General features: G+C 49.8%; 1 protein-coding gene across 1 annotated transcript; it reads right to left on the bottom strand.

Moving 5' to 3' along the window:
• Nucleotides 1-853: 853 nt before the first annotated feature.
• On the bottom strand, nt 854-10541 carry LOC135909919 (uncharacterized). The gene is made up of 6 exons (XM_065441933.1): nt 10382-10541; nt 4979-5029; nt 4217-4288; nt 2994-3053; nt 2625-2907; nt 854-1164 (listed from the first exon to the last, which is right to left on the bottom strand). Exons 1-5 carry the CDS (start codon nt 10466-10468, stop codon nt 2656-2658), a joined length of 522 nt encoding a protein of 173 aa, XP_065298005.1. The 5' UTR covers nt 10469-10541; the 3' UTR covers nt 854-1164; nt 2625-2655.
• Nucleotides 10542-10867: the final 326 nt, after the last annotated feature.

Genomic DNA, 10867 nt, shown 5'->3' with positions numbered 1-10867 from the left:
TTCTATGCTTTAGCCCTTCAGGGCCTTCATTTGACAAAAACATAATGTGATGCTAGGACTCCTTGGCGCGGGACCCACTGAACCTCGGTAGAATGCACTGTGCGTCCTCGTAGCGTGTGGTTTGTGCCATCGGATTTCCCACAATGGCTATCCGTCTTCACCCATTATGCGGCAAATGTGCGAGTACGGTGGATCAATGATGTGCACTGCAATGATTCGCCTAAACTTCTAGTTTTAAACGGCTTTGGGACGTCACGAGCGTGCATTTTTGACAAATGATTGCGTTATGACTGCAACAAGCAGCAACTTGCACACATGCGACACAGACGACATTTGCGTGCTGTGCTTGGAAAATTGCGAATATCAAGCGTAATTAATGCCTTCACAAAAACGTTTGTGGCCATGTGATCGCAGCGCGAGTGCTGCGCGCTCTATCGGATGGACGTCGCAGTTTCTGGACGTGTGCCGCACACATATATGAATGGTGAAATGCACCGATGCTCTGGCTGCGAACGCAATCTTGAACTGCCAATGTCCCCCTTTCTTTTCAGTTTGCGGATTGTGTTGGCTCATTCTATGCACGACACATTTCATGGTGCATTACGCGACCACACAACACAAGCCTGTATCGTGCGTAACAAGTGGCTTATGGTCGGCCTACCAAAGCATGATTGCTCGCAAGCTGTGGGTGCCCGTACGTACAATGCTCGTTCAAGGCGTTGTCAAGGCGTCTTAGAAAAGCGTTGGACGCACAACTGCGGCCTCTCTCGGGTTCTATAGCCGCTGGCACACTTCACCGGCCAGAAATGATGCGCTCACAACAGGAAACGCGTTTGCGTACAGGCTCTGCAACTGGGGAAATTAATGGCTTCTTTATTTACGACTGTTGAGCTTACAGGCTTTCTGTATTTTTCTTTTCGGCATAGTGTACTGTTGCTCTTCCTTTGTCCGTATTGGCTTTTCGGTTGCTTTCTTCCAGAGCGCCATTTCCCCTTTGGTTGTGACGCCGAGTAGGAAGAAGGAAGCTGGCGTCCGAAGTGAGAGAAACAGAAACCCAGAGGACCGTCGCGGTTCAGCAGGAAGTCGGCATAAACGAGGAAATGACTGAAGAGCCCAGGCTGACGATTCACGGGGCTGATTTAGATCACAACGTTGCTTTGAGAACTGCAAAGAGAGGGAGAAAAATCAGGTCGGGAGCACACACGCCGACGCTTTTTGGTGGATGAGAGATTGTGCGTGCTCGGCCTGACAAGTACTGCGGAAAATATAATTAAGAAAGGCTAAAGATTGAGAGTTCAAAAAGAGAGCCAAGAATTGCGCTTGACAGCTGCGATTTTACAGCATCTATTCCTTGGGACCGTCATGCTCGCTCACCCAATGAGTATGCGGCAAGCAATTTAGTGAGTACGTGCGCCTACACTCGGGCGGCGTTTACCGGTCTCTTAGTATAGACCTCGCAGCATTTTTTTCTTGCCCTTTTTTATCTCGCATTTCGCGAATCATCCCCTGCTCAAGGAGCCTTAGTTGCAGCACCAGGATTCGCGGAATATGCTACGCCTAGCAGCCGGCAGTGATCGTGTTTGGGCTCTTATGAGACGAGGCCGCTAAAGGTCATTCAGGATTTTCGTGTGTTTCTTTGACCACTCTTGGTCATAAAAACGTTCACAGCCGTGGGCCTTAAAGGCACCATCTGTGAGACGCTGTTTTCGCCCGCTCTATCAATAAACGCGGCCGAATGGTGTCAAAGAAACCCGCGAACAGAGCATAAACAAAGTTCGCTTCCTTTTCAACACATCTGTCAATGGCCGATGGGTATTCCGGTGTATACGGTGTACGCGTTGCTTATTTATAGGCGACGTTTGTGCTCAGAATGTTGTTCTTTTTGCTTTCTTCTACCCAGCCTGGTCCTTTTAGACCGGAACGCCATTCTCACCACACACCAATGATAGCCCCTGGCGCTAAATTCTCGATGGTTATTTCTTGGTTTGATGCTTGAAAGCCTTGTCTTAGTATTTTTTGTATCCTACGATAATAGAAGCGTGTCCGTTAATGCTCAGTGCTTGTTAGGTGAAGCGTGTACAAACTTTCTTTTGCTGCAGCCGCACTTTGCATGCTAGCCTGCCACAAACTTCTTGTATTCTGCGGAAGACGAACACTCGAGCAGGCTCCTAATATAAGTTCAACAGGCAGGCAACGCAGGTTACAATCGATACTGCAAAGGCGTCAGTCCCTTCTGATAATATACACTCTTCAAGTGGCCGCGCCCAAAGAAAGCGCGCAGGCATAGGCGCAGCGTGGTATAGTTTACAATAACCGAAGCCTCGACATCGAAAGGTAAACGGCAATGGTTTACTTCAAGCGAGCTTATTTCACTAGCTTCCGTTATCCACCTGCTGTTTTAATCATCAGAACTGCAGCACATAGTCTGTCTAGAAGCAAGGAGCGCTGTATTTTCAGCTTGATGACAGCAGTGCGGCATGCTGTAATGAAAGTAAGTCATGCAGCACCCCATTTACCCAAAAAGGGGAGATAATATGGCAAAGCTAGCATGCAAAGATAGCATGCATAGATAGCACGCAAAGATAGCAGGAGGGTCAAACAGCGTCCCCCCAGAGAGCGCTTACCTCAGAGTCAGTCGGGGGCTCGGCACGAGACCTAACCATGGGCCGGCGCGCCAGCCTGTGGCCCGCCCTGGATCTGGATGCCACAAATCTGGGAGATGTGGTAATCCATGCAAGCCTGGTACAGCTGCACCTGAGCCACAAACTGGTGGGCGAATTTCTCCTCGGCCTCCTTCTTGCACTCGTCGTGCTTAGCGAGCACCTTGGGCTCGACGTCCGCGGCCAGCTTCTTGTTCAAGATCTCGGTCCTTGCACGGTCGAAGCGGTACTGGCCGTTCTTGTTGAACTGCACACACCGGAAAATCAGTGATACAGCATCGGTGTCTTAACGCACCATGTAGTGCGGATCCGTGTTTAGCCTAATTCACTTACCCATCCTTCGCTGTGAAGAGCGCAGGTGGTGACGTCCTCACGGTGCTGCTGGATTACGGTCTGTGCAAAAAATGAGCAAAAACAAATAAAAACCCAAGATGCGAAGGTACCGTAACAAATGTGGACAACACTGACGATTGCGCAGGCTCTGAGGATGCCATCTAGCAGCGTACAAGCGCAATACCAGGCGCAGACCGTTATCCCGCAGGCCTAGATAATCCAATGTGCATGCATACTGAGTGACGTGTGAAAAGCTTTCGAATGTTCGCGTGCAGTGCGCCTGAATGTCGTTCTGCTTTCATGCCTTTTATTTTCCCATTGAAGCTTCAAGTGTTTTAAGTGTTTTTTTATTTGCAAACGTGAGCGTGATTTTTATATTATATGAACTTCTACTGGCATTCTGCCTCGCCCATGAGGTTGTGCCTTTGGCAATGATTCACGATCGGCGGCTGTTTCTGTCCTGCACCAAAATAAAAGAAAAAACCGAGTCGCCTTTGGTCATGATTGGTGCACATTAGGTGCATATTCACGGAGGTTACCAAACCACTACTGCCGGGGGCATGTGCATCAAATGCATACTTTATGTGGTACGAAATGTGTGCAGGTACGCTGCTCAGTGTCTACCCCAAAGTCTTCATTGGGCGCGTTAGGAGGTGGAGCAGAAAAATCAAAAGAAATTTAGTCGAATTTCCATTGCAACATCTCAAAGGGCCCTAGTTTCAGAACCAGGGTTTGCGGAATATTGTTTCGTCTAGCAGCCGGAAGTGATTGGGTTTGAGCTCTTGTGAGGTGAGGCCACTAAGGGCCCTATCGTTTACAATAAGTCTTATGACGCTCCCAGATTATTACACAATACATTCATACAAGTAATAATATTATCTGTATGTGCGCACGTTGACAAAGAGAACATTTCTGTACTTGAAGCCACGCAGCCGCAAACTGGGAGCTGAACAAAGATAGCCTGCGCTACAACTCGCGGTACTTACATCGAACGCTCTAGCAAAGCTCTCCTGAATGCATGCCTGCTAATGCCACAACTTGAAACATACCCTTATGGCCGTGTCTATGTAAGATGTGTGCTCTTCTGAGAGGCCAGTCAAATACGATAGGTGGTGCTGTGGCCTTCTGTTCATATTTCGACGCGACACGTCCGTTACCTAGGAAGCATCACTCCAGTGCCACGCTCGACTAAATTAAGCGAACGGCAGAGCGGAGAGACTCACCTCGTTGGCGTGCTCAACGTCGGGGAGGGGCACCTTCTCGAGGCAAGTGTCAATGACTAGGGCCTTTTGTTGCTGTTTGTGCGAAAGAATAAAGAGAAACAAATTCTAATGAGAACGCACATTCATTTCCGCCACACAACTACAACACAACACTTGTGCTGCTTTTGTTGTAGAAGAAATCGTGTAAGCACATCGATCTTGGAACATGGTCTACTTTCCCCGTGCCGCTATAATTGTTCATTCCAGGAGAATTAGTAAAATTAACGACTCTAAGCACAACGTGTGCGGACATCTCGCGGCACTTGCATGCAAATAGAAATGTATGCATAAACACGGAACTCGCGGGCAAAAGGGCCGCAGAGTCTCGTTCAGTAGGTGGCCGCCAGTCCTCGCCTGCCAAGGACTCCGCCACGATTGCGGTTGACTACCACGCACATCCTTGGCCGCTAATTGTTTCCGCTCCGATTTCTCTTGGCGCTGCCTGGTCGCGAAGCTGACGTTGGCGACGCGCTTGGTTGCTCGTCTCTCTCTCGTAATACAAGTAGGCAATCAACTCGCTTTCTGTAGAGCGGGGGAGGGCCGTATGGTCCCCCCGCGACTGCGAAATGTGCAAGTGGGCGGAAAAGGTTGTCCCGCCGCCTTGGGTGCGCTCCAGGGCGCGCGGTAATCGCGCGGAAAGCACTTGTGCCCTTGTGGCAGCCCACAGGGCTTGCGCTCGGTGTAGCGACCCTGGCTGCTGCCTCGGCGAGAACGTGTACTTACTCTTTCTTCCTTCGATGGTTGCAGCTGGGGGCACTTTCCCCAGTTGATCTCCTGCGAGAAGAGGAAAGGAACGCCTTTATTGTGACATAAAAAGGAAAAAAACACATACTAGCGATGTTGCAAAATGTCAAAAGTAAAGCAGGTGCTCGGCATCTACACAATGCCTCGTGCAATGTTGCAGTTAAAAGGGTCAACCGAAAGCATTCGAAACAAACGTGTTCATTAGAGCTCTCACGGAAGCAGAACTGCGCCATTAGCGCAGGAGGTCATTAGAGGCTGCTCGACGATCGGTGTCATCGCAGCGTCAGCGCATCGGGCCACAGCCATCGACCCAGATCTAGGGAGCCGCGACAAAATGTGTCACAATAGGTATGCACCCTCAAGTTGAACAGACTCATCTCAGCATTTCTTGCGCACACTCTGTGCAAGCACAAAAACGAGTGCTGGTCGCGCACAATGTCACACCTGTTCCCAGAGTCTGGCAAAATATCCTACTACATATCAAAATAAGCATACAGGCCATCAGTCTACGCAATGATCATGCGTAAGCGATTGACAGCTGTGCAACTGTTTTAGGCACTGAGCATGTGTTGGTGGGCTAGTAGGTTAAGCATGATTACAAAAACGGCGCCGAATAAAACAAACACACGAAGAAGGGAAACACGAGACAGCAGTTGTTAGTGCGCCTACGTGCTGTCTCGTGTTTCCCTTCTTCGTGTGTTTGTTTTATTCGGCGCCGTTTTTGTAATCATGTTTTAGGCAAAACAGAAATAGCTGGGATATTTGGCTTCTGAACTGACCCTGGTGATTCAACAGCGAAAGCACGTCATTGCTCGTTCCCAAAGCATTCCCTTCCTGCGGTACCTTTTCTGATGCAGCGTTGTCGTCAAAGCCCGCCTCAGCCATGAAAACTCGACCCAGCGTTTCCTCCGAACACGTTCATGCCAATTTTCCACGAGCAGTTCATCCAGGTATTGGTGAACGCACAGGTTTGTGCGTTTGTGGGCGGTCATAGGCCTTTCAGTTTTCACAATTCATGCGATAAATGCCTGCGACTTTCGCCGGTTTGATTTGTTTCTGTTCGCAGTGAGTATTTTTGCGGTTGCCACGAGCACAGAATTGTGTATTCTGCCTGAACCAAATCAAGCCACTCACATGGCGACGGGTAAGCGTTGGCGGCTCATGCCACCACTTTCGGCCACAGTGTTGTTGCTGTTTTATCCCGATAGCCTAACTCTGTGATAGGCTTATGTGGTAAAGGCCTATATTATGTCTCAGAAATATTTCATTTCAGGGTGACAGTGCAGGCTTGGAAGATTCCGCCAGTGGCACTTTGAAGCGCGGACAACAATTGTGCTATACGACCAGGCTTCTCTCGCGAAAGCATAGGAGCGGTAACGGAAAGCCCTTACTGCGACTGCGCACCCTTGCCGGATAAACAGTACTGGGTCTATCTTATTCTTTCCTGGTTCCACGTCACGTCTGACGTGCCGCCGTCGCTTCGAGGAAAAAGAAGCCGGTCGCGGTATATCGGAGAAAAAGAGACCCTGTGCTCCCGTTGTCGGCCGCCGCTGTCGAAACCGGTCTTCCCAAAAGTAAAAAAGACGAGAGAAAAAGCGCCGGTGGGAGATAGCATCAGTGCCCTGTCGTCTTCTTCTCGCTTCTCAAAATGTGGATCACGAAGCGGAACGCTTGGCGGCTAACTGTGCGGAATGCGCCATTCGCTGATTTCACCTCGCTGCTCTCTTCGGGCTACATGTAGAGCGTCTGCGACTGGGTGACGAAATACCTGCTCGCACGAGCATGGAAATTGTCTGCTCACTTTGCTAATTGCTCTGGACGGCATAACATGCGGGTTAAGGTCGATGTGACCTCCTCGTAACCACGCGCAGTTAAAGAGAACAATGCACCTAAATGTAGACATAAGGGAACACAAATAGCAGCACGTTTTTCTGGGCTCAGTAACACCTTCAATTAATCAGTGCGATGAATTGGGCTAGATGGTGTACGTTTACTGTTGTTGCGCTATGCACAGTACACACTAAATGGGAGAAGATGGACACTGAATGGGGACGAACACCCAAATTGGGCTTTTTCGTGTCAATTTGCGTCTTCGTTACTATTAAATGTCCACCTCGAGCCCGTTAGTGAGTACCTAGCACAATAACGATAAACTATAGTACTACACAAAAGTTAGGCCTGGGAGTACAAGGCAGGAGAAAACTGCGGACAAAGACAGTGCATGTTGTCTTTCAAGTCTATGAAAAAAGCAGGGTTCAAACACTTTGAAGCATTTCACATACACCATTCAGCGTTGGTATTTTTTCCTGCCAGAATCAACTACTCATGATGCGGTGTCGCTGAAATGTGCGCACGAAGGCTGACTTCAACTGGGGCGCCTTCTGAGAGCAGCGTTCATGACAGGGCCTTTTCAAGTACCTCGCTTTGTTTCCCGCCAACCTCATCTATTCCTATTTCCCACGCATAGTACGTAATGCACGGCTGTGCTGGTAGACGGCTATTGGTGCTATAATTACAAAAAAGAAAACATCCTCTAGAACGTCAGTTGGAGCGTCAAGTGATGCGAACCGGAGTCCCCGCGAAAAACGCTCCCTTAAATGGCTGAAATAGGAAGCCCAATGCGACTGTATGCTCGGTCATCAGCAGGTGCCTGCCAAGGTATTCAAATGATGTAAGGTCAGTCTCCTCGGCAGTGTGCATAGAGCGAGCACAATCTCGTCGCCAGCTAGCCGCTGATGACATCTGAGCGAGTTGCTGCGGCGGCCCTTATGGGTTAGCACAGAGGTTGACCCTTTTCTCCCTGCACTCTCGAGAACTGACCATGAATAGGCGTAACCCCATTAAAAAAAGTAGGGTCTGGGCGTTCGACCGGATCGCCAAGAGAGGCGAAAGAGTTGGGTAATCGCTACGTGGGAACTGGTTTCTGACTCCTCCGAGTGGCAGCCACCGCCGCCGAATGCTGCTGCGGTACGGCCACGTCGCGGGTAACTAAATATAGACTAACCCGTTCGTCTGGTCGAAGCCGAGCCGTCTCGTGCGGGGCGCTTTCCGGCTCGACCTTCTCGCATATATCTATCGCTCTATCATTGTTCTCAAGTTAGCTCTCCACTTTCTTCGATGTGGAAATAATTGAGGCGCCCGAACTTGGGTTGTCGTACCACGTAGCACAGTAGAGCACAGCCCGTGCGCTCCGAAGTGCTGCAGAACAATGGAGCATTTCAATTTCCATCCTACAATGAATCGAGTACATTTATCATGTTCGCTACAGACTCGGCTAGTTGTCAGAAATTAGTCGCACTTTAACCTGTTCTCATAACCATCACGTTAAACATAACCATCACGTTAAACCTAGCATCGTAGCTCTTGACAAACTAGTTCTGATCAGCCTTTTTTCGCGGAAGTGTCCATACACCAAATTGTCCATGGTTTGACCTTGCAGCGTCCTAGAGTCTCAGTGAACGACACTATAATTTCGCAGCACTAGGTATTGAATTTGTAACTCCAGCGCCTACATAGACACACTGTTGGGTCCGAATAGTTCTCCGAATGGTGGCGCACATGTTCTGTCTTGCCCCAGGCGTCTTTCTGGCCAGAAACTACCAGTTACTCATGATACCTTTGACGGATTACGGAAAAGGTGAAAAATTCGCAATGTGGCGCTTGTTTAGTTACTCCGCGGCGTCACTCTGCGTCGGCCGTCCTCCTCGGTCCAGGAAGTTATGCTTACATCCCTGAATTGCTTCCTCACACGATCTGACAGATCACATGTACGACAGAATTTGCGAAGCACGTTCGCACAGAACCAGTTCACTGGTCACCCAATTTCTCTTATGGCTACTGCGCTGATGCTTGTGCAAAATCATTTAATCTGGCAAGGGCGTGAAACCATTGGATAAACAAGCGTAGCCGCTACGAAGCAGCAAGGACTTGAGCGTTATATGTCCTTGTTGTTTACGACTATGCAAATTTTAATGATCGGATGTTGAAATTACCCGCAATTGGCAATTTCAGCCGACAAGCCGCTTCGCTCAGTTTGCCAACTTGCACACAGCAGGTGGACTCTATTTTCGCTCAGCTGCCGAGGCGATTGAGGGGAGCATGAAGTCGGTGTCTTTGCTATTTTACAGCCAATTTCACATGTGACGCTCGCTTCTGTGGGAACAGATGACAACTTTGCCAAAAGTATCAACGCAGATTAATCCTCTGCACCATGTCAGTGGAGCGGATTGCATTCGACGCACAGTCAAAACTGCTGAATGATGAATGGAAGAGGCTGGGTGACGGAGCTTGCCGACACACTGCCTATTTGCGAAAACGTGAACCGACATGCCAGCGCCACGGCAATTCACTGCTTTAAGGACTTGGAGGTCTCTTCTGCAGTGCGCGCTCTTCGGAACTGAGCGCCACTGCTGGTGTCATGCCGCAGTTAAACCCCAACCATGCCATCTCCACATGCTCTCTCAACATCTAGGCAGCCCGTGACTGCTGCGAAAGCTGAAAATTCACAGCATTGACACCCTATTCCCCATTTAGTTGGCACGCCAACCAGCTTTTCTGGAGGTGTGGTTTTCCATTTTATAATAGCACATAACCCTGCTGTCATGTGTTCCACGCTGAAACTGTCCGTGCATAACAGCAGCAAACGCGCTAGCCCTACATGAATCTGCAGTATAAACTCTAAAGTTATGCTAATTTGAACCCTTTCTTTAGTTGAGGTATGAAAAAATCGCTTGCATTTATGGTGGCTAATTTGATGCTTTCACTAGTCGTGCTGATATGTTATGAGATGCCTTGTAATAATGTTGGGCTCGAAGTACGGTAGCCCATAAAAACAATATATACAAAAGATCTTAAAAAGCGTCCGATCAAGGACCATCGAGCGCGGCTATCAACTCTTTTTTTTTTCTAAGATAGAGCTGGATACAAATGACAAGTCACCGGGAGTCGTAGATGTAGTTCGGAGCTGAGAGGACGGTGCTAAAGGTTGCTCACCAGAGCAGACAAGTGATTTGTACAGAAGACTTTAATTAAAGCTCTCACGGAACCAATGGAAGCGGTATGCCGTATATTTTCCGCGACCTAGATTATTCGAAAGAGGCCTAAGGAGTGTCCGTCGACACAATGCAGGATCGGCAGTTGTCCGTTAAAGTGCTGTGAGCCATCTACAATCTCCGTGAGTAAGGATCCTGCTTTGAGATGTCTGAATCTCTCCACAGAATGCCATGCCTCTCGATATATGGCACCCTGAAGTGGGACCAACGTCTCCCTGCTGGCTCGCAACAGCCGCGGACAGGAGACATCGTTCACAGGGGTTCCTCTACAATCATGCATACACGTGCACAAGTGACACCGACACACATGGTTCGGCCACCGGGTCCTTACCGGGCGCGGAGGCTCGGCCCCTGCAGTCTGGGCGTAGGTCGGAAGGATGAGCGCACAGAGGATGAGGGCTGCCTTGAAAGCCACCATGTTTGCGTACGTCGCTCCGCTGGGCTGATAGTGGAGAGAAGCTGACCGAACACCCGCGGCTACGCCGCTTTTATAGGCGCCGCGGCGGCCGCCTGCGCTGGGATCCAGGCTAGCCTGGCTGCTGGCAGGCCATTGGGCGCCTTGCCCACCGTGGCTTTCCCGGCATTCTCTCTCCACAACACTCTCTCCCTCCATAAGGCGGCCTCGCGGCGGCGGCAGCTGGCAGACCAGAAGCAGCTCTTCTTTCAAGGTCCTCGGTTGCCGCTGATGGTCCACTATTCCTAGAATCGCCCTGGGACCGCTCTTCCAACGGGTTGCGTAACGTCAAGGAACTCACCGCCTCCTGACTTCGCCTAAGTAGGCGTGATATGGCCAGGTGGCAATCACACCGCCGGCAAT

This window comes from Dermacentor albipictus, unplaced genomic scaffold (assembly GCF_038994185.2).
Source record: "Dermacentor albipictus isolate Rhodes 1998 colony unplaced genomic scaffold, USDA_Dalb.pri_finalv2 scaffold_31, whole genome shotgun sequence".
Taxonomy (NCBI): domain Eukaryota; kingdom Metazoa; phylum Arthropoda; class Arachnida; order Ixodida; family Ixodidae; genus Dermacentor; species Dermacentor albipictus.
The sequence above is the reverse complement of the archived record's forward strand: the minus strand, read 5'-3'. Positions and strand labels throughout refer to the sequence as shown.

Bases quoted from the DNA above. Each gene is read 5' to 3' on its own strand.
- LOC135909919 (XM_065441933.1), bottom strand. From the start codon at position 10,468: ATGGTGGCTTTCAAGGCAGCCCTCATCCTCTGTGCGCTCATCCTTCCG. The intron at 5,030-10,381 runs GTAAGGACCCGG...CTCTTCTCGCAG, and splicing joins GGGCCGAGCCTCCGCGCCCG to GAGATCAACTGGGGAAAGTG. The intron at 2,908-2,993 runs GTAAGTGAATTA...CGGTGTGTGCAG, and splicing joins CTCTTCACAGCGAAGGATGG to TTCAACAAGAACGGCCAGTA.